General features: G+C 40.3%; 1 protein-coding gene across 1 annotated transcript in view; it reads left to right on the top strand.

Moving 5' to 3' along the window:
• Positions 1-24,305, top strand: part of XK (X-linked Kx blood group) — a gene marked incomplete at its 5' end in the record, with an annotated part of 74,605 nt that continues 50,300 nt past the window's right edge. Inside the window, 2 exons of the mRNA XM_008576599.1 lie at positions 1-71; positions 12,908-13,170. Of these exons, the coding sequence (XP_008574821.1) occupies positions 1-71; positions 12,908-13,170 (334 nt within the window). The remainder of the gene's footprint in view (positions 72-12,907; positions 13,171-24,305) is intronic.

Below are 24,305 nucleotides of genomic sequence, written 5' to 3'. Positions count from 1 at the left end.
CACCGCGACCTGAGCCGCGACCGTCCGCTCGTGCTGCTGCTGCATCTGCTGCAGTTCGGGCCCCTCTTCAGGTGCGTGGGGAACCCAGAGCTAGCCCCTGGCCACAGCCCTCCCCTTGCCGAGCGGAGGGGGGTGGCCTTCCGGGAGGGACAGGTGGCTGCACTCAAGGCTGGGCACAGGGACAGCCCGCCCCACCCCTTGGCCCTACATTCCAGTCACAGGAATGAGACAGAATGCTGGCATAATGGTGATAAAGCTGCATTCCGGTTAGGTGCCATCATATGAAATTGCCAACAATCAGCTGAAGTTGACCAACAGAAATAGCATTTTCATGTAGTTCATCCTCATAAAATACATGGCTTTCTCTGCGGTCCGTTGGGCTCTGGCAGGACTGCCTTGTGCGGTCACAAACCCCTGGGAAGTGTGTTGTAAGCCACGGTTACAGCAAAAGCGTGTGCAGGTAATTTTATCAAACTCATGGAGCTTCCCGTGTACCAGCCACTGTTCTAAGCGCTTTACGAATATTTATTTAATTCTCATCTAGAAGTCTAGAAATCCACGCACCATTCTTTTGTCTTGGTGGCGTCGTGTGGAAACATATGGGGTTGTAGAAATGTCATCTGGCCGTGCCTAATTTATAAACATAGTCATTAAAGCTGATACCCATGAAGAGAAAAACTGGCAGTGTGTGAAGCAAAGAAAAACTGTTAGTGACATTTCTGGAAATTACTTTTTATTAGCACAAAGCAAGTAGAAGTATATGGTAATGAAACAGACTGGCTTATCTAAGGACCTTGAAGGAAGTTTGCAGTGTTTTGTTTTCTTATCTTTCATCTCTATAGAGAAAGCAAAACAAAGGGTGTGTATCTGGATTGGAAATAAATTTATAATACTGAACTTTAGACATAGGTGACAGAGGAATTTGAAGAGCTAGAAAGGCTGGAGACACACCTCAGCTGCGGGAATATTCAGCTAGCCAGGAACCTTTCCTACCAGGAAATCAGTCAATCTCTCTCCCTGGGCCCCTCCCCTCCTCTCACCGTCTCTGCCTCTACCCCTTTCCCTCTCTCCCACCCATTCTTACACACACACACACACACACACACACACACACACACACACACGGAATAGCAAGATAGATTTTACAAAGCCCTATTATAAAACTTTTGCACCTTATATTAAAGAACCATCCCAGTGGACATTCAGAATACTGACTTGTAGTTTACACTCAGTCACAGCAAACTTGGTGAACAAGTTTCTCAGGCTCCAGAAGCCTCAAGTTTCCCAGGCTCCAGAAGCCTCAGAATCCTAGAAAGAAAGAGAAACAGGTACACTGGTAGGAGTGAGAGGTTGTTACTGAGGTCCTGATAGCTAGTCAGGAAAAGTAAAAGGGAAAGGGAGTGAGGGGAATTTAAAAAGCCCTGCAACCTGGAGCCATTTGGAACCGAGTAAGCCCTGGATAAGTGTCATCTGACTTTAGGCAAAGCACTCGTCATTTCTTAACCTCTATGAAAAGAAAACTCATCACGATTAAAAAGAGTGACAGGGAAAGGGGAACTGACGTTTCTCAAATGCTTCTTGTGCTAGGTGGTGTGGTACATAGTGTATGCTTCAGTTCATTGAATCCTCACCACGAGGTTGATGCAATGGTCCACATTTTATAGAAGAGGAAAATGAGGCCCCAGGCCACAATTCCAAGGCTTCTTAAAAATTGAGTTGGGTTAATTATGTACCCTGTGGTCTGTGAAAGAAAGCAGAGAAGCAGGTAGTGCATCTTATCAGTAGTTCCATCTTAAATTAAGAAAAAGCTTGGTCATCTTGGCAAAATAAAAAACATAAATACAACCTCACTTGCCATCCAAGTAAATGATAATACCCTATCCTTGCTGCCATTTAAAGTGTTTCTAAACACTAGGAGTAACACAAGATAAAGCCAATGACATAATATTATATATAATAAAAGGATTACAAGAATAAACCTGAGCTTAAGGCATACATTATGTTAAGAGTAGTAATTTCTGGATGGTGGGGTTATGGGTGATTTTAATTTTGAAAAATATAGAAAAGTATATACTTTTCTTCTTTATTATATAATTTTATATATTCTTCAGTTTTTACCATAAAAGTATTTTAATTTTATTAAGAAAATAAAAAGTTTGGTTCTTTGAAGAGAGAACTTCTCAGTTATATAGAGAGTTTCAACACCGTAAAAATACCTATTTCCAGAAAGTTCTGAAGGGGTCATTGTATTTCTCAGGAAAACCAGCATAAAAGATTAAAAAACAACAATAAGCAACCCCTTTCCATCAACACGGAGTCTCTCGTTCTTTTTTTTTTTTTTTTAGTAGACTTATTGTTATAGCAGTTTTAGGTTTATAGAAAGTCCAGATAGTTCCCATTACCCTCCCCCCCCCACACCCCCATACACAGTTTCAAGACGTCTCATTCTCATGCAGCTCATTTATTTCAAGGATACTTGGACCTATGACCTTAGAACTGAGATACACAAAATGTGGTTGTTAATTCCAGATGAAAAGAAAAGCAATTTGTTGTTGTGTATTAGCATGACTTAAGATCTTACTGGAATTTCTTCCTGCTGACTGTTTGATTCTATTTAACTCTAAGACATCAGCCTTACATAAAGATCAATATTATTTCCCCAAACAAAGGTGTTCCCTCCCTCCTTTATCAGTTAACTAGTACTAAATTGTTTTTGGACAGTTAGCTCTATTTATCTTTGGGTGGGTACTAGCCACACTCACGTTCTTTTTAGGTGGATGCTGTTTTTGAGTTCACGCAGGATGATGGCCCAGTTAAACTGCAATAAGTCACACTGATGATTATGAGTTAAATACTACTAATTAGGGTCTGCTGTTTCTTTTCTTTAGGGAGGCTTGGGAGAGCACCATATTGTATTTATATCAGTCTTATATTTAAAACCGTAATTACAGTTTGTATGGTTGTTTCAGCTTGCGGCTGGGTTTGAATTATATGAACTTTGGGTAATGCCTTGAGTTTATTTTTCAGTTTTAAGGAAAATGTTATTGTGAATTAAATAGATATTCTGGAATACATCTCTTACCAAAAAATTGTTTTTAAAAAAACTGTTAAAACTTTTTATCATTCTTTTACAGTTATGTTAATAATTGTCATAAATTAATTGGGGAAAGTAAATATAAATGAATTACAAGTTCAGTGAATTTCTCCCGTTTTTATTACTGGTATAATGAGGAAGCAGTGGCCCATGAAAAATCTGGGTTTATAAGATAAAGGCTAAGAAGTTTCAAAAATTTTATAGAACATTGCAGAATTATTCACCACAGTATGTCTCTCTATAGTATACTTTCAAAAGAATTCAAAATAATAATATTTGAAGACCATTATTTTTTCATTCAGAAAGTGCTTTTACATACAGTATTTAATCCCATCCACTCTAAAACCTTGTGAGCTAACTGTCATTATCTTATGTGTACAGTCCAGGAATTGAGGCTCAGTAACATTAAGTGGCTTTTCAAAGGTCTGACAGCGTCTTCTATTTAACCAGTCTAGATCTTGTGTCGCCTCTCAGAGCGTGTGTGTCATATGAAGATAATGTGGTTTATAGGAAATCATAGTCACTATTTCTTTGGAAAAAGTATCTTTATTAGGGCCTCCGGTATCACAAGTTATTAGTTCTGGTACCAACATGCATGGTTTCAGCTAAGGAATAAATTCCTGCTGTGATACTTGAAAAATGGTATATATGATGGTTGGAAATGGAATAAAGTGAGAAAAATGGATTAACATGTTGATTATCTACATCAGGGGTTGGCAGACTGTACCCCACAGGCCAAATCCCCCCACTGCCTGTTTTTTAAAATAGAGTTTTATTAGAACACATCCATGCTCCTTGGTTTATGTGTCTACAGCTGCTTTCACGCTACAAAAGCAGAGCTGAGCAGTTAGTTGCTACAGAGACCACGGCCTGCAAAGCCTAAAACATTTACTCTTTATGAGTACTTTACAGAAAAAGTTTGCTGACCCCTGGTCTCTATGATACTGAAAAACTACCTTGAATGATTTTGATGAAAGTATCTAATTTGTGGGTTTATTTAGACAACCTCTCAAGGAAAACAAAAACAAAAACAGATTTCGATTAATTGGATGAGTCTTGCAGAATTCCAAGAACAGTTGTTTGTTTCTTATTATCAATTTTCTTAACCAGTAGTGGTGGAAGGTCTCGGGGCCTTTCACAAATTTGTTAAACACTTACTACGTGTAGAATTCTGTTCTAAGACAAATGTATTACCTGGGAAAAACAGTGGATTGCGGGAGGGTCTACCTGGGCTTTAGGGCTACCTGAGCCATTAGCTCATTCTGGGACCTTCTTTCACTTCCATTGATCGATCACTGAAGTTCAATTTCATCTACAATTTTGTGAATGCTTCCTGCATTATATTGCCCCTTCCTCAGCATCAAGAGAATTGTTTTTTCTTCTGAACCATCAATTCATTCATTCAGCTCTTGGCATGTGCTAGTGTTTTGTTTGTTCGTTTTAGTCTTTAAAAACTCTAAGCTTGATTTTATTTTACAAGGAAAACATATTTGTTGAGATGACAGAGTAGAAAACAGATAAGCACAATGAAGAAAATAAACCTCTAATTTGACTGCATAAGAGAACAATTAATAATGTTCTGTTGCATATTCTTATAATATTTTTACCGTGGTGTGCTTGCAAAGTATCTGTTGGGGAAAACAAGCCCCGATTTTCAGGATTTGCAGATTCTGTAATGCATGTATTCCCATCATGTCTGATCAAGCTACCAGTTGTTAAACAACTGGCTCAAAAATTTCCTGTTTAACAGTCAGCTCTTTCGAGTCAGTATGAGCCAATTCAAGCATTCCACTGTTTACGTGGATGTGTGTGTGTAATTTGTTTGTATTTTTATATGTATGTGATTTTATTTTTATAAAAGAATGAAATTTTCTATATATATTCTATTGTAATTTTCTTTTTTCTCATCAAATATGGTAAAAATATTTATATATCAGTAAATGTATTTCTGTACCGTCAGTTTTAAAGACTGCATAATGTTTCACTGAATGGATATATTATGGTTCATTTAATTGTTCTTTTATTTTGGGGACCTTTAGAGCATTTCTGGAATTTTGCTATTACAAATAATGCTGTGATTCAAATTCTTAACAGTAGTTTCTTTCTAAGTAAGATAATATATGAGAAAATATTTTATAAACTGAGAGTTCTATATAAATATTTGTTGTTTTCATTATTTATTATCCTTATTATGTATACATCCCATTATCCCATTTAGATTTGAGCACCTCTGAATGAGGCAGGAGTATCCTGCTGTCTTTGCCTTCCCTGTAGCTTTCAGTAGTGCATCTTCGTTAATCATGTATTTGAGAATAAAGACGATAGTCATTTTATTTTATCTTCTAGTCCTTTTTGTGGTCAGTGGTTCAACGGTGTGAAGGGGCTAGGCCTCATACAGTCCTCAGTCGTAAATCTGAGATTTCCTCAGAGAAAATTAATTTGGACCAGCTGGACTTGAGTTCGTGACCAGAACTTTATTCATATGATTTTCAGTTGAACAAACTAGTCCATGCTGTTTTATATGTTTTTATTTAATTTTATTTTATTTTGTCAATATACAATGTGGTTGATTATTGTGGCCCATTACCAAAATCTCCCTCCCACTTCCCTGTCCCCCCTCCCTCCCAACAACCTCCTTCCTGTTCGTTTGTCTTATCAACTTCAAGGAATTGTAATTGTTGGGTCATCTTCCCTACCCCCCACCCAGGTTATTTGTGTATTTATTTATTTATTTTTATCTCCCACAAATAAGTGAGAATACGTGATATTTCTCTTTCTGTGTCTGACTCGTTTCACTTAATATAATTCTTTCTAGGTCCATCCATGTTGTTACAAATGGCAGTATTTCATTCTTTTTTATAGCAGAGTGGTATTCCATTCTGTAGAGATACCACATTTTCCATATCCACTCATCTGATGATGGACATTTGGGCTGGTTCCAACTCTTAGCTATTGTAAATAGTGCTGCAGTGAACATTGGAGAACAGGTATACCTTCGACTTGATGATTTCCATTCCTCTGGGTATATTCCCAGCAGTGGGATAGCTGGATCATATGGTAGATCTAGCAGCAATTGTTTGAGGAACCTCCATAACATTTTCCTCCATAAGATTTTCCATAGAGGCTGTACTATTTTGCAGTCCTACGAACAATGTATGAGAGTTCCTTTATTTCTGCAACCTCGCCAGCATTTATCATTCACAGTCTTTTGGATATTAGCCATCCTAACTGGGCGAGATGGTATCTCAGTATGGTTTTGATTTGCATTTCCCAAAAGCTGAGTGATGTTGAGCATTTTTTCATGGGTCTGTTTGCCATTCATATATCTTACTTTGAGAAATGCCTATTTAGCTCTTTTGCCCATTTTTTAATTGGGTTACATTTTTTTGTTGTTGTAAAGTTGTTTGATTTCCTTGTATATTCTGGATATTAATCCTTCGTCAGATGTATATTTTGCAAATATTTTGTCCGACTCTGTTGGTTGTCTTTTAACTCTGCTAATTGTTTCTTTCACTGTGTAGAGGCTTTTTAGTGTGATATCATCCCATTTGTTTATTTTTCCTTTGGTTGCCTGTGCTTTTGGGGTCGTATTCATGAAGTCTGTGCCCAGTCCTCCTTCCTGAAGTGTTTCTCTTATGTTTTCTTTAAGAAGTTTTATTGTTTCAGGGTGTACATTTAATTCTTTAATCCATTTTGAGTTGATTTTAGTATATGGTGAGAGGTATGGGTCTTGTTTCATTCTCCTGCCTGTGGATATTCAGTTATCCCAGCACCTTTTGCTGAATAGGAAATCTCTTCCCCAGTATATAGGCTTGGTGCCTTTGTCAAAGATCAGATGGCTGTAGGTGTGTGGGTTGATTTCTGCATTCAATATTTTATTCTCTTGATTAGCTTGTCTGTTTTTATGCCAGTATCATGCTGTTTTGCTTATTATAGCTTTGTAGTATAGTTTAAAGTCAGGTAGTGTTATGCCTCCAGCTTTATTTTTTTGCTCAGAATTGCTTTGGCTATGCGTGGTCTTTTGTTATTTCATATAAATGTTAGGATAGTTTTTTCCACTTCTGAGAAAAATGTCATTGGAATTTTGATTGAGATTGCGTTGAATTTGTATATCACTTTGGGTAGTATGGACTTTTGCACAATGTGGATTGTTCCAATCCAAGAGCATGGTGTATCTTTGCATCTTCTTGTGTCCTCTTTAATTTCTCTCAGCAGTGGTTTATAGCTCTCATTATAGAGATTTTTCACATCCTTTGTTAAGTCTATTCCTAAGTATTTAAGTTTTTGGTGGCTATGGTAAATTGGCAAGCTTTCCTGATTTTTCTTTCTGCATGTTCACTATTGTAAAATAGAAATGCTACTGATTTTTGTGTGTTTGATTTTGTATCCTGCTACTGTGCTGAAATAATTTATCAACTCCAAGAGTTTTTTTGTAGAGGCTTTAGGCTGTTCAATATATAGGATCATGTCATCTGCAAAGAGGGACAGTTTGACTTCATCTTTTCCAATCTAGATTTCCTTCTCTTCTCTGATTGCTCTGGCTCGTACTTCCAACACTATGTTGAATAGGAGTGGTGAGAGTGGACATCCTTGCCTGTTCCTATTCTTAAAGGAAAAGCTTTCAGCTTTTCCCCATTCAAGATGATATTCGCAGTGGGTTTATCATATATGGCTTTAATTATGTTGAGGCACTTTCCATCTACACCTAACTTATAGAGGGTCTTTGTCATGAATGAATGTTGAATTTTATGAAATGCTTTTTCTGCATCCATAGAGATGATCATCTGGTCCTTGTCTTAGATTTTATTGATACAGTGTATCACATTTATTGATTTGCGTATGTTGAACCAAACTTGCAACCCTGGGATAAATCCCACTTGATCATGGTGTATAATTTTATGTATGTGTTGCTGTTTTCTGTTAGCTAGTATTTTATTGAGGATTTTTGCATCTGTATTCATCGAGGATATTGGCCTGTACTTTTCTTTTTTAGTTGTATCTTTATCTGGTTTTGGTATCAGGGTGATGTTTGCTTCGTAGAATGAGTTTGGGAGAATTGTCTCTCTTTCAATCTTTTATAAAAGTCTGTAGAGAATTGGTGTCAATTCCTTTTTGAATGCTTGGTAGAATTCTACTGTTAATTCATCTGGTCCTGGGTTTTTCTTTGTTGGGAGCCTTCTGATAACAGTTTCAATCTCTTTTATTGTTATTGGTCTGCTCAGATTTTCTACATCTTCTTGAGTCAGTTTTGGTAGTTTGTGTGTGTCCAGAAATTTATCCATTACCTCCAGATTTTCAAATTTGTTGGCATATAATTGTTTACAGTAGTCTCTAATGATGCTTTGTATTTCTGAGGTATCAGTTGTAATATCAACTTTTTCATTTCTAATTTTTGTTATTTGGGTCTTCTCTCTTGTTTTTAGTTAGCTGTGCTAATGGTTTGTCAATTTTATTTATCTTTTCAAAAAAACAACTTTTTGATTCATTGATCTTTTGTATCGTTTTTTTTGGATTTCAATTTCATTAAGTTCTGCTCTGATCTTAATGATTTCTTTCCATCTGCTAACTTTGGTTTTGGATTGTTCTTGTTTTTCTAGTTCTTTAAAGTGAAGCGTTAGGTTGTTTACTTGCCATCTTTCCATTCTTCTGAGGTGTGCATTTAATGTGATAAATTTCCCCCTTAGTACCGCTTTTATACTATCCCACAGGTTTTGGTATGATGTATCATTGTTTTCAATAGTTTTTTTAATTTCCTGTTTGATTTCTTCTTGGACCCATATGTCATGAAGTAGAATGCTGTTTAATTTCCATGTGTTTGTATAGTTTCCAGAATTTCTTTTGTTATTGATTTCTAATTTTAACCAATTTTGGTCTGAAAAAATACATGGGATGATTCCAGTTTTTTTGAATTTGTTGAGACTTGATTTGTGACCTAACATGTGATCTATTCCAGAGAATGATCCATGTGCTGATGAGAAGAATGAAAATTCTGAGGTTGTTGGATGGAATGGTCTGTAGATATCTGCCAAGTCCAATTGGTCCAGAGTGTTGTTTAGATCTTGTGTTTCTCTGCTGATTCTTTGCCTAGATGATCTGTCCAATATTGACAATGGGGTGTTCAGGTCCCCTGCTATTATGGTATTAGTGTCTATTTCCTTTTTTAGGTCTAATAGAGTTTGATTTATCAACCTGGCTTCTCTGATATTGGGTGTATATATATTTATGATTGTTATGTCTTCTTGATGGATGAATCTTTATATCATTATGTAGTGGCTCTCATTATCTCTTTTTATGGTTTTTAGTTTAAAGTCTATTTTATCAGATAAAAGAATAGCTACTCCAGCTTGTTTTTCATTTCTGTTTACATGGTAAATCTTTTTCAATCCTTTCATTCTTAGTCTATGTGAGTCTTTATAGGTGAAGTGGGTCTCTTGAAGGCAGCATATAGTTGGGTCCTCCTTTTTAATCTAGTCAGCGAGTCTGTGTCTTTTGATTAGGGATTTTAATCCTATTACATTAAGAGTTGTTAATGAAAAGTGTTGATTTGCTCCTAGCATTTTATTGGTTTTTGTTTGGATGTCTTGAATCTTTTGTTCCTTTCTTTCAGATTTACAGTTTGTCTTCTGTATTTGTTGGTTGCTTGGGCTGTAGATAAATTTTTTTTCTTTTTTCTCTTCATTCTTGGCATTTTTATTTTACTAGTGGGTTTTGATTTTTCTTGAGTTTTTATGGCAGTGGTAGTTATTTTTCTGGTACCAAACCCTTGAGGATTTCTTATAAGTGTGGTCATGTGGTAGTGTAGTCCTGCAATTTTTGTTTGACTGAGAAATATCCTGTTTGCTCTCCATTTCAGAAGGATAGCCCTGTGGGGTAGAGTATTCGTGGCTCGCAAGTATTGTCTTTTATTATTTTGAATATATCATCCCATTCTTTTCTGGGTTTGTGATGAAAAGTCTGATGTTAGTCTGCTTTAAGGGTTTGTGATGAAAAGTCTGATGTTAGTCTGATTGGGGCTCCCTTATAGGTGATTTGACGCTTCTCTTTTGCAGCTTTTAAGATTCTCTCTTTTTCTTTGTTTTGCCAATTTGACTATAACATGTCTTGGAGAAGACATTTTTGGGTTGAATACGTTTGAGGATCTTTGAGCTTCCTGAATCTGAAGATCTGTTTCTTTTCCTACACCTGGGAAGTTTACTGCCACTATTTTTTTTTTCCTTTTTTTGTCTTTTTTCGTGACCGCAATGGATCACAACCCTCAGTGTTGTGCCCGTACCGGACCGGGACCGGCAATGGGATCGCAACCCTCGGTGTTGGGATCACAACCCTCGGTGTTGCGCCCGCACCTCGCTCAGCCAGTGAGCGGGAACCGGTCTGTATGTGGAATCCGAACCCTCGGCGGGAGTGCCACCGCGCTCCCAAGCGGCGCACTGTAGCAGTGCGCCACCGGGCCGGCCCATTACTGCCACTATTTTGTTAAATATGTTTTGAATGCAATCTCCTTTTTCCTCTCCTTCTGGAATACCCATGACTTAGATATTTGAGCACTTAAGGTTGTCTTATATCTCTCTTAGATTTTCTTCAATGTTTTAAATTCTTTTTTCTTTTTCTTTTTTTTGTCTGCCTGTGTTATTTCAAACAGCCCCTGTTTAAGGTCAGAAGTTCTCTCTTCTGCTTCTGCAAGCCTGCTGGTTAAACTCTCTGTTGTGTTTTTATTTAGTTGGATGAATTCTTTAGCTCAGCAAGCTCTGCTACATTCTTTTTCAGGGAATTGAATTCCTTGTACATTTCTTCTTTCAGGTCCTTTATACTTTTCCTTGTTTCATCATGTTGTCTAGCTGGGTTTTCTTGTATCTCATTTATTTTCCTTAGAATTATCGCTCGAAATTCCTTGTCAGACATTTCAAGGGCTTCTTGTTCTACAGGATCTAGAGCTTGAGAGTTATTACCCTTTGGTGGTGTACTTTCTTGATTTTTCATATTTCTGGTACCTTTCCTTTGATGATTAGTCATTGTGGCAGGGGACTTCATGGTCCACTGGTTTGACAGTATTGTCTGGCGAGGATGCTGCTGGGACTGCAAGTTTGGCACGGCTCCCTCAGTGTCTGCTTGGTTGCCCACTGGTGCCTTGGGTGCGTGGTCGCCTTGGGTCTTGGGCCTCTCCGGGTAGGCGCCTCTCTGGTCAGCACACACTAGGCTGGGGTGGGGATGATGTTGGGCAGTGATGGTGAGGCCTACCTGCTGGGTTGCGCGCTGGCATCGCAGGTAGCGTGGTCTCCACAGATCTTGGGCCTCTCTGGCTGGGTGCCTCTCTGATTGGTGCACAGTTGGCCAGGCTCAGGACGGAGTCAGGCGGCAACAATGAGGCCTACCTCCTGGGTCTCACACTGGCACCTGTTTTGTATGTTTTTATGTAATATATTAAAGTGTCCTTGACCCCACTGGACAAAATGTAGTAGACAGACCTGTCTGTCTGTCTGTCTCTCTCTCTTTCTCACTCTCTCTCTCTCGCTCTCTCTCTCTCTCTCTCTCTCTCTCTCTCTCTCACACACACACACACACACACACACACACACTACTGTACTCTTTATCCCAGGACCAAATGGTAATAAGCACAGAATGTGTCCACCTTATACTGACCATAAAGCTTCCTGAATTTCCTGTCTTATGTGAAGCTTTATTTTGTTACTTCAAAATATGATGTATTCTCCTTGCCATAGTTGCCTCGGGGTGAGAGTATAAAGTTGACAACGTTCTATAAAATAGATGAAGCCATAAAATCTTCGGGAAGCATTATGAGGTCGTTATAAAAAAATGAATGTTTATGGGAAAAAAGCCTTTTAATAATTTTAAACCTAAGGCCATTAGTATTTTTCTTACTACTAGGGAAAACCCACTTTTCCCCAGCATTTTCTTGTGGAAATTTTCAAACACAGAGAAGAAAACTTGAAACAATTCTACAGTGAACATCCAAGTACCCACCACACGTAGATTCTACAATCAACATCTTGTTCCACATCTTTCCATTTATCTGTCCATCCATCAACTCATTTTTGTGTGTGTACTCAAGATAAATTGCAGACGTCAGTAGTCTTTCCCACTTCAGCACCCATATTATTACCTAGAGAAGACATCTCAATTTTAAAAGCCAGCTATTCTCTCAGTTTGGAGAGGTTAAGGCTTAGTCTCTAGGGCAGGCTTGGACTTCCATAAATAAGACATACTTGGCAGGTCTCTAGGCGTGATTGACATTAACCCTGCCCTGTAAAGGCTTAGGAGAACAGAAAGTCAGGTAATATGTTGTGGTATTCCAGTGAAATGCTATATGGCAAGCGGCCCTGTACTGGGGAATCTTCCACCTATAGCTTCTGCTTTAACTGGAGTGGTTTGGATGTGGAACACATAGGTATACTGTATTATCATCATCTTTCACAGCAACGTGTCTGCTTTCTAATTGAGGGAACGGGTGTGGGGGAGGTGGTGTCAGCTAATATGTGTCATGAAGGAATATTGAACATTTCTCTGTGGCTCTGAGCCTGAAACACTCTCCATTCTCTAGTAGGTTTCCTCATCTCAATGGCCTTTGGTGTCAGCTCTCTATTTGTTTCTCACTCAATTTCTATTTGCCTGCTGGAGGGTCTCAAGAGGACTCCATGCTCAGAAGTGGTCCTTGTAATGGATGATTTATAGGCTTGACAAACAGTCAAGAGTAGCCATGACAAGGCTTTGAGAATCAGGCTAAGTCTAAGCAGAGTGACTGAGAAAGGCAAAATCCTATCTGTCTCTAATTATTATGACTTTCTGATTTATTTCCAGGTGTTTTGAAGTCTTCTATATCTACTTCCATTCAGACCAGAGTGAAGAGCCTTATGTCAGCATCACCAGGAAGCGGCAGATACCCAAAAATGGCCTCTCAGAGGAGATTGAGAAGGAGGTGGGCCAGGCAGAAGGCAAGCTGTTCACCCACCGATCTGCGTTCAGCCGGGCATCAGTGATCCAGGCTTTCCTGGGCTCAGCCCCACAACTGACCCTGCAGCTGTATATATGCGTCTTGGAGCAGGACGTCAGTGTTGGAAGAAGTATGTATATTTTTGATTTCTGCCTACATAGATCAAAATGGGAAGCAAGACATACAGTTTATTTTGTTTCACGTGAAAGTTATTGATATGTGAATTCACTCCTGAGTCTATGTTCCAGTCACTAAGCTAAAAATTTTGTGAGTTAAAATAATAATATTTATTTTGCTATGAATCCATATTTTGGGTGGCGCTCAAAAGGGACATCTCACCTGTGCTGCATTGTGGATCAGTTAGGGTGACTCAAAGATGGGGGTAGAATCCACTGAAGGCCCATTCATTCAGATGTCTTGATGCTGGCTGTTGTTGGGGGTCTCAGATATTCTCCATTTGACCTCTCTGTGTGGGCAAACTTGTCCCTGCTGTCAGCATAGTGGCTGCTTCAAAAGGCAAGTGTCCTAAGAGTGAGAGAAGGCCAGGGTGAAGCCATATCACCTATTGTGATCCAGCGTTGGGAATCATGGGACATAACTTCTGCTCCCTTCTCTGTTGAAACTGTCACAAAGTCCTGCTGAGGTTCCAGGGAAGGGGATGGGTGTAATCTCTGGCTCTTGTTGAGGAATGGCAGAGTTATGGAAGAGTATGTGGGACCAAAAGTAACATTGTGGCCATTTAAAAACTACACAGTTTCCCAGAGGCTGAACATAGAGCTGCCAGAGGCTGGTCCTCTTGGAATTTCACCTCTGTCTTTCAGTGATAGTTATAGAGTGGCTGAGACAGGTGGTTGTAAATGCTTCGTGGCGACAGATGGAATGAAGGCTGCTTTCCTGCCACCTTAAAGTTTGTTCTAATAGGTGTATCAGCTATGAAGTGAACACAATTTTCTAACCTTTGGGCTGTTCTCACATCATCCAATTAAGAGCCTGTTTTGGTTAAGTAAAGTTGCCTCAAAAACTTCTATTTTCATTGGACGTAAGTGAAAAGCCTTCAGATGAAAAGGGGAAATAACCCCTCTCAAATAGTAATATTATAGTAAAACCAGACATTCTGGCAAGTTTTACTACAGATATGCAAAATGATTTAAAAGCCTTAAGTTGAAAAAAATTCATATTTAAGAAAACACTTACATTGGAATTAAAAACACTTTTATTTATTTCACTCACCTCAATTTTGTTCTCCTTCTGCCTGTATTTTAGACTGGATGGTAAAATGTCATAATTCATGGCAGGGTGACAGGATACTTGCATATCCAGGTTATGTGACCATGATTCTTAAGATATGAGTGAGAATCTTAAGCAGAGGTCTTGAACCTTGATGTATTAACATTTGTATGTAAATGCCTCCCACAACCCCTGGTAGACAGTAGGTGCTCAATAAATACAGCAACATCAGTGTTCTTTAAGGACTTATGCCTGGAATGGGTTTTGACCAAGATGGGTCCCCTGCATGCTGCTATACCCTTTTCCCAGTTTATTGTTTTTCCAGGTGGCAGGGACACAGCAAAAAACTAGATGTCATGATACCAGTTTAATATTTTCAGGCAGGTCCAATTTTTCTCCTCAAGTTTTTGATAGTGAAGACTGTCTTATAGGTGAGGGGTTGGCAAACTGCAGCCCAAGGGCCTAATCCAGCCACTGCCTGTTTCATAACATTTTTTTTTATTGGACACAGCCATGCTTTTTCATTTATGTATTGTCCGTGGCTATTTGGGGGCTGCAAAACAGAGTTGAGTAATTGTAACAGAGACCATGTGGCACAAAAGCCTAAAATATTTACTGTCTAGCTCCTTATAGAGCAAGTTTGCTAACCTTTGTTATAGTTTTTCAGACAGAATTCTCTTCAGGAAAATAAAACCTACCCCATAAATTGTCAGCATCACAAGGGATATCTATGAGATGTCACTCAAGAACTTGGAAAAAATATAAGTCTTCTGAGAGTGAAGTGATAAATCAAAGGGAAGTAGACATGGTCCTGTTGAAAAGACAGATGGCTGCCATTTATGTAGGTCTTGACTAACCCCAATCACTGCCTTGACATATCTGAAGAAGGAATCCCTCACCCAGAAGGGGCAAAGCCCCTATAAATGGAGCATGGGGTAGGGTGTGTCACAGAGGCAAATGTTGGTAGTGTCTATTACATGCTCAGGAATGCATTTGGTCCAAGGGACAAACACCTGACCATAGGATTAGACATCCTGGGGTTTATTTTGCTCGTTTAACAAGAAATTGGAGGTTGGTGGCATTATTTAAGGTGCTCAACAGTGGCAAAGTTGATGTCCACACCTATCCACTGGCCTTTCACTCGTGTTGTTACTTCAGCTCCAATCATCGTAGCTGCATTGAAGACAAAAAGAAGCACCGAAGAGGGAAGGATGGATCTCTTTCCCCTTTAATTGCTAAGTATAGTTTTCCCAGAAATCTCCCTAATAGACTTTAGGTCTCATTGACCAGAACTGATCACATGGTCACCTAGCTGCACGGGATATTAGGAAAGCCAGGCACAGGAGTGATTGCCAGCAATGGCTTAGACCAGTATTCCTCATACTTCCCTGATGACGACTAGAGTTATCAGGGGGTTTGCTCATTATACCTATCAGCAAGACACATCTCAGGAAATTGTGATTTGCTGGGTTTGGGATGGAAACCAAGGGTATATATTTTTATTTCTCTATTGTTTTTTAAGCAAGAATTTTAGGTGATTTTATTACCAGCAAAGTTTGGGAACATTGGATCAGATTACTCATGACCTGCCTGGGGTTTGGCCTGTTGCCACCCAGAACAAAGCCCTGTTTTATTAAAAGACAGTGGGAGGAATCAGTATTGAATAGGCAGCTAACAGTATCTGCCACACCATCTAAGTGCAGACCCGACCAGTAGAAATGTCTATACTCTTGACAGGAGAAGCATAGAGAGTCCCTCAGAACCTGACCCCATTCAGCATTCAAATGTTATAACCCTCATCTCACTCTCTGATTCCGTGCTCATTGAGCAAACCTTGATGAATTTGGCCTCAGCAGAGTTGGGCATGAGGAATAGAAGGTAGACATGGCTACATGGTCACTGGAGAGTTGGTTTTTTTTAAATTTTAATATAATTCATATCACATAAATATCACCATTTTAAGTGTACAATTCAGTAGGTTTTTGTATATTCACAATGTTGTGCAATCATTACCATCATCTAAATTTAGAACATTTTTATTATGCAGAAAAGAAATTCCCTACCCATTAGTAGTCTCTCCTCGTTTCCCCCGTCCTCTCAGCCCCTGGAAACCACTAATCTACTTTCTGTCTCTATAAATTTGCCTATTGTGTGTATTTCGTAAAAACTTTGGGAAGTTTTCTTTCTTACAGTCAGTGAATAATGGACACTGTGTCTATGAGTTTCAGTCTTGGGTGGGTTTAGCCATCCTGAGACTCCCTGAATCTACTCAGTTCTCAGTAGGGGCTTGATCAAGTCTCTTGACCTTGGAGGATGGGTCATGCCAAACTTCAGGTGAGTACCCCAAGGTTCTACTGTTCTGTGAAGGCCCCTGCAGCCTGCCATTTGGCCTTCCTGGACCTCACAGTGCCATTCTCTCATCCAGTCAAGGTGGTAACGTTGGTAGTAATAACGACAATATTATGAACCCTTGCTTGGTGCCAGGCACTGTGAGGGGCAGTGTTGCGTTTCATTTCGGGTGCATTTCTGTGAGGTAGATGATACCATCTCCATGCTACTAAAGAGGAAACTGTGCTCACAGTCCACCAGTGGAGCCAGGCTTTGAGGTTAGATTTGTAAGGCTTCATTCACAGGCTCGATGAGTATTTATGATGTTCTGCGTTTCAAACCCTGTGCTATTCTCTGTGGATAAAGCTGGGAATGAGGTGAGCAGGCCCCTATCATCTTGGAATAGGATAGAGAAATATGAGACAGATGATTAATCACATATTTATTCTATTTCATGTAAATCCTGCAAAGTGAAAGTTAAAGAGCCTGTATGAGGGTATATGGGGGGATCTAACCAAGTCTGGGAGATGAAGCAAAGACGTCCAGAATTTAGGATTAAACTGAAAACTGATAGATAAGAAGGCAGGTGAAGGAAAAGCAGGAAAGAGCATCTAAGAATTTCAGCCTTTATCCCAGAAGCCACAGGAAGGCACTGATGAGTTTTAAGCAACACAGTGTCACTCCACACATGGTTATTAACAATGGGAAATAACTTATCAGCTGTAAGTGAACCAAAACCAAAACAGGAACACTAAATTAGTAAAGAGGAAAACAAAAATTATTAAAACATAACCAAGTACCATTGGTGCATTGGACTGTCATAGGAGAGCCAGTAAAAGGCATGTTTGGACTATGCATGTCTATCAGTGACCTACAACTTACAAAGGGATATCAAAGAGCTCAAAGAAAATGTGAGCCTAGAATCAGATAGAAAACCTGGAGTTGTGTTCTGTAGAAAAGGACAAGTTTTCCATTCAAACACAAACTTTTTGCTAGAATGTTAAAGCAAGGTAGAAAGTTAGAATTTCCTCAACAATAGGGCCCGGTCACTAGGCGACCAGGTTGCTATCATGAGCATTTCTAGGCTGAGGACTGATGAGTGGGCAGCCATGACATCACAAAGTCTAGGATGTCACAAAGGCAGCCCCCTGACACATGAGGGCCTGCAGCCTGGGCCTACAGTGGGCCATAATAAGCACTGGTAACTTGACAGCCCCAGGCCAGTGGGAAAATCAAGCTGTGCCAACAGAAGCAAAATCTAGCAACCGTCATGGCTGGGAGAAAAGTCAGCAGGAAATCCCAAGGGCGTAGGAGGCGGACCCTCTCCCGCTCCTCAAGAGCAGAGTTGCAGTTCCCCGTTAGCCGTGTGGATCGCCTCCTGCGAGAGGGAGGCTACTCCCAGCGCCTGAGCTCGTCCGCACCAGTTTTCATGGCAGCAGTTCTCGAGTACCTGACAGCCAACGTCCTGGAGCTGGCGGGCAAGGAGGCCGACAACTGCCGCAGGAAGCGCATCAGCCCAGAGCACGTGCAGAGGGCATTGGACAGCAACCAGCAGCTGCAGAGCCTCTTCCAACATGGTACCGAACCTCAGGTGAAGGAGATGCCTAAACGCAAGAAACAGTAGCGCTCCCTGGGTACCAAGGCCTGGCGGAACCTCATCAACAGCCCCATCCCACCTCCAAAACTCCCCTAGATGAGGAGCCAGTGCTGCTGCCAGCAGCAAATGCTAATAAATGATGAAAATCCATGTCAGTGCTCCTGACTCCTCTGATTTTGTCTTTTGAGATGGAGGGGTCCCTAAGACATCGAGGGGGAGCTGTCCCCTCAAGAGTTGCAGGGTGGAAGGTGTGGTTGGTGTGGTGTGTTTGAATCAGCGATTTCAGAGGAGCCGTGTCTGCTGCTGACAATGCGGACCGTGGCCCTGGAGGGATGAGCTGGCCGGGGTAAAAGGGAGAGAAGTCCTCACAGGCCTCGTGAGGCCAGGAAGGTGGCGGGGGGCCTCCTAGACAAGTTGAATTCCCAGCATAATGTTGGAAACTGGGGTGGAGCTGAAGACTGTGACTGGGGTGGGGAAAGCTTTGTTCATGATAGGCAACACCTAAAGTCAGAAGGCGATGGCAACGGGGTGGGCTGGAGAGGGTGGCACACTGATTGGCATGAACTTGATGGGACGGGGCTTTTACACGAAGATTGAAGAGTGATGGGAAACCATAAGGAAATGTACTAAAGGGAATCTTGGTCATGATGATTTCATTTCTTCTTTATTTGTACCCTGCACATTCCACAAGAAGACTTGACACGTGGATTGGGGGCTAGTGCTGTGATACTTTGTGTGGTACGGATCCTCCTGTCCTCTTGTGGACACTGGTAAATTCAATATTAATATTGTATCAAAGCTACTATCGGGCCTACGTCAGGCAATTCAAGCAGTTCTTCCTGGTTATTAATGATTAATGAATTGAATTATTTGTAAATGTATTCCATCATGAACACAACCATTGATCTCATTCTCAGATGAAACACATAACCTGTCTAAGATTGTGCATTTCTTAGGACAACATAGAGCTATGGGGAGCTGAATACATGTTTGGAGAGTTATAGGTGTACTCTGTGTAAATTCTGTCCCAAAGTGATAGACTCAAAAGCACATACAATTCTTATAAGAACTTTCATGTGCTATTTTAAGTTAGAAATAGATATCACATCAAGTGTTGTAGCAATCCGTTCGCTTGCCTGTGAGCTCACTGTTCATGGGGTCCTTGAGGGCCTCCCTCTGCTGCCTGCTGACCTTTCACAGAGGGCTGGTCATAGTCACAGGCTGCCCACTGACTTCAACAACAGGTCAGAGGGCCTGGGTTTGAGATCCCAGTTCACCTCCGTCTGGTCATGTGATGTTGTACATTCATCTATTCTGTCTGAGCAATAGTTTCCTCATGTGTAAATGGAGTAATAAGAAACCCGCCATCTCTGAGTTTTCCTAGCATTTATGGCCGTGTGTGCTGTAAACTGCAGCTTCTCACGGTGATTGGCATAGGGTAGCCTTTAATCAGTAGCTGCGTCGTTGTCCTCCCCTAACACCAGGTGCTCAGGCACCCTTTACCAAGGTGCAACTGGGCCTGGTGCTCAGGCGATGGCCAGATGCTTAGGTTATGGAGACCACCTCCTGCTGAGCCTTGTGTAGAGTTGGGAGAGTGCCATGCCGAGGAAGAAGATGGGAGGATGCGTGAACCAGGCATTCCCCATTCTGGGTTTCTCTCTGCTCCTTCTGCTTGTGACATACTTGCTCCTTTCCACCATCTCTCTAAGCAGAAGGATCTTGCTTGGCCTTTGGCTGATTCACAGGAGTGTCCCAAGAACAAAGGAACAGCCCCTTCCATGTGTGCAAGGAACCCTGTGCTCAGGGGAGGGAGGGAGGGAGGCCAGGTAAGAATGGTGGCCCCAGGGAATGCACAAACCCACCTAAGCTGAGGCCTCCTGTGCGTTTCTACAAGGGGTGGGGGTGGTGGCAGTGGTGAGGGTGGATTCCCTCTAGTTGGGCCCTGTGGTGTGGATGCCGTTGGCGACAGTGCCCTGTTGGGAGAGGGAAAGCTAAAACCCAATTTGGCAAGGACAGAGGCTGAGGAGGGGATGGCTGCCAGCCAGGTCTGTGATCACAGGTCTGTCAGGGCAGGCCAGGGTCAGACATAGGTCAACATGGCGGATCACACCTGTGAGAAGAGGTGAACCCAAGCGTCGTGCCTGGGGGAAATGGAGGGTTTCATTGGCTGGTGTTGGCATGAACAAAGGCCTGGTTACTAGGCTTTCTTCTCACTGACAGCATCCTTTGGGAGCAGAAGTGTTTTGAAGGCCCAGGTCCCCTGGTCCATGTATGTGACAGATCCTGTAGGATATGGCCAGAGGGAGATGTCTTGATTCTTTAGAAAAGGCCCTTATGACTGCTTTAACAGGATTCTCAAAGAGGGATCATTAAATACATCATTTTCCTAAAGCACAAATTACATAGTGGCAGCTCCCATACCTAATCCATGCAGCAGATGGGATCGTTAGGACTGCAGTGACGTTTTTAAAAGAAAATTAATTGGCTGCCAACATTAAAGATCTAGATCTTTTTACCTGAAAAGCTCAATTTCTGGCTTCTCTTGGGAAAGCAAAATGTCTGGGAGTACACATGACTGCTGTCAACTAGAAATGGTTACCTGCTTCCCTATTAAGACCAGGTCTCTAGTTTGCTACAGTCCTTACCCTTCCCTACTATATACCATTGCTGACCCTTCCAATCATTCACAGTATCTTCCTGGCTCCTGAAGATACTTGAGTCCATTATTTCCACTGTAATTTAAATCTAAAACCATAATGTTTAGAAAAATTAATTCTTCTCATTTATCGAATTAGGACTGTGCAGTACTCCTCAAAGTATCTTTGGCCTAGGGCCTGTCTTTTCTATTTTTCTTGTTCCATTTAATTTTGAACTGATATGTGGAGCTATTGTGCATGACTAGTGTACAGCTCACCTTTGAATCATCACTAGAGTTCGACAACACCCAGACCTGGTATACACCCTGTCCTATGACATGAAACCTGTCACTTAAATGTGTGGCAGAGTCAGATATCTGTGAAGGTTCTTAAATGCTGGTGTTCAATTCCCATACCTGTTGGAGCCCATGAGTAACAAGCAGTTTGTGGCCATGCCCCAGTCCTGAAATTACAGTCGCATCACACTGGAATAGTGAATTCACTATATTCTATTCTTTTAGGAATTGCATTTTAAATCTAATGGAAAGCAGTGAATAGGATCTGCAATTGTGTTTTAGTGTTTGTCCTTCAAAGTTCTTCATGAAAGTAAGAGATTGGCTTTTCTTAATGTTCTAGAATAAGTGGGGAAAATATTTCTAAACTTATTCTGTTAAAGCAAAATCTACTAAAGGAAAGCAGTTAGCAGTAGGAAGGCAAGTTAGATACTGTGGCTATTAGATACTTGAGTTCTGAAATGTAAGATGAAAAGAATTCACCACTTCACCTGTGAAGGGACTCTTCATGACACGAAGGGACAAAATAGTGAAAGGAGATGGAGGAGAACCAGGTTCTGGTCTCCTGTAGTGTAGTTCACTCGGGAGCTTCTGAGGTTTCACTGCTGTAAAGTGAGGAAGGTGGAAAAATTATTTCAAAGGTCCACTCGAGGTGTACAATTACCAGACCAGGATCTTTTCCTAGAAAAGATTTCTACTGAAAGTGGGCAAATGGGGTTCAGAGGGCAGGATTGTTTTTCTTTTTTTAGTTTCCATTTTACTCGTGTGGCCACTGAGGGCCAGAGATGTTGGTCAGATCACTCATGGTCACATGGTGAGTATGTAGCACGGCGGAGATGAGATACTAGCCCTCCTATCTGGGGTTGATGCTCTTTCCTCTACTCTATCCTGAGAAAAGAGCCTCATGATAGAAAGTGTTTAATGTTCTCCTCTGGGAAAATGAAGCCAAAGTCTTTAATAGTGAGGTATTAGGGTCTCTTGGATTTCTAGGAAGGTACTCAACAGCAACTCTCAGGAACTTTCACCTACGTTTTATTTGGGGAAGGCCAGACAGGTTAGGAGAAAAGGACTGATTTTAGAGTACACATCTTTGGACTTTGCAAACCAAGTCTTGTTCTGCTGGATATTGTGTTAAGCTGTATCATAAACTCAAATACTTCTCAGTTAAGGGGCTCTGGAAACTCTTGCTCTGTCCACTGACATCATCCTAAAACGTGGTTATATGATGGCATGAGAAGCCTGCTCCCAAGAACCTGTTCATTGAAGTACCTGAGGTGCTGGACTTTTTCACAGGGCTCTGAGACAGTCCTTTTGTTGAAGAGAAAGTTTCTGGACTGTGGCTGATTGTAGGGTCTTCAGGGAACCATCAGTGTAAATCAAATAGCAGTCTGGAGGAGACAGAGACTTAAAATGTCTGTGGTGCACTTATGACTTGTGATAATTTTCACAAGTGAAAAGTCTGGTGGGCAGGCATAACAAACAGTGCAATGAAATAGGAATTTTTTGTGACATGCAAAATAAGATAATAAAGACAGTGCAAAAAAAAGAATTTTGGACAAAATGTCTGTAAGAATAATGATTATATCTAATTTCAAAGAAGTCTGGAGTAGCTTCTAGACATCTGTATTTTAATAAAGCTCCATAGAAAAATTTGATATGCACCTTAAGTTGAAAAGCACTGGTGGAACATGCTTGATAAAATTTAAAAAGCAAGGTTGTGACCAAATAATTTTAAAAATTTACTGAAATTATGATGGGTAACACTATAATTTTGTTGCCTAGTATCATGAGGGAAAGCACCAGAAAGACTCTGATAATTACAAACATATCATCAACAGTGAGGCCACTAATAAATCTAGGAACTTCCATACAACCTACAACTTTTGAAATATTTATATTAATAATATTTTTCTATTCAATTTTAATCTAGGGAATTCTGAGTACCTCTTTTGATTTGACTATTTTCCATACTCATCACTGCTAACATAGTAAATAAAGCTAATTTTTTCTAGTATCTTTTTCATCTGATGAAAGAAATTTGCATTTTCTGTGAACTCTCTGGGAAATTTTAATGACAGTTGTATGTGGAAAAGATATTGTGAAGTTTTATTTCATTTTTCATTTTAGATTTGATTTTGGAAGGTAAAATTGAAAAGTTGCCAGGAGATTTGAGAATTAAGATAAGATCATGGGTTCCTAAGTACATGAATGGTTGTAGCTTGGCTATCTATTAATTAAAGTGACAATATAATATTTAGGTAAACATACAAAAGTACTTAACAGATTCATAAATGCAGAATTTGTGTTGTTTTGAGTAAAGTAATCAAGGATGTGATAAAGTCAGAAGAAAAAAGAGTTTTTGTGGTGAGATATGGCATCTCTGCTATTTGGGCAGGATTACATAGGTGATATTGTAGGCTGGATAATGACTCCCAAAGATATGTAGCTTCCAATCCAAGGATCCTGAGAATGTCACTTTATATGGCAAACGGGATTTTGCAGATAAGGAGATTGAGATGGGGAGATTATTGTAGATTTCCCAAGTGGGCCCTTAATGTAATTACAAGTGTCCTTATAAGGGAGAAGAGGCAGCAGCAGATTTGATCACAGAAGAGGATGACTCTTTGAGGACTGAAGCAAGATGCTACACTGCTGGCTTTGAAGATGGAGGAAGGAGCCAGGAGCCAAGGAACGCAGGTGTAGAAGCTGGAAAAAGCAAGGAAATGAATTCTCCCCTAGTGCCTCTGAAGGGAGCGTGGCCCTGTTGACACCTTGACTTTAGCCCAATAAAACTGATTTTGGACTTCTGATCTCCAGAAGTGGAAGAGAATAAATGGGTGTTGTATGTGTGTGGTAGTTTGTTACAGCGGCCATAGGAAAACAATACAGGTGAAGAGTGACCTTTTATAACCCCTCATTAAGAGCCAAACCAATACTACAAGATAACTTTTTCATTTTCTCAGAAAACAAACTAAATCCTAGTTTTATTTCAGTGAAGTATTTGATTCTAAAGGACTGACAATCTTTTTTTGACAGATTTACAAATAAACTCATCAAAACTGAGCCAGATTTGGCCAAATTTTAACACAAAATTGTGTTTCTTTCTCCAAACCTTCTACAACTTTTTTTATTTACTCAGGTTTTTTTTTTTTTTTTTTTTTTTTTTTTTTTTTTTTTTTTTTTT

This window comes from Galeopterus variegatus, unplaced genomic scaffold (assembly GCF_000696425.1).
Source record: "Galeopterus variegatus unplaced genomic scaffold, G_variegatus-3.0.2 Scaffold1371, whole genome shotgun sequence".
Lineage (NCBI taxonomy): Eukaryota > Metazoa > Chordata > Mammalia > Dermoptera > Cynocephalidae > Galeopterus > Galeopterus variegatus.
This window is presented reverse-complemented; position numbering and strand designations above follow the sequence as displayed.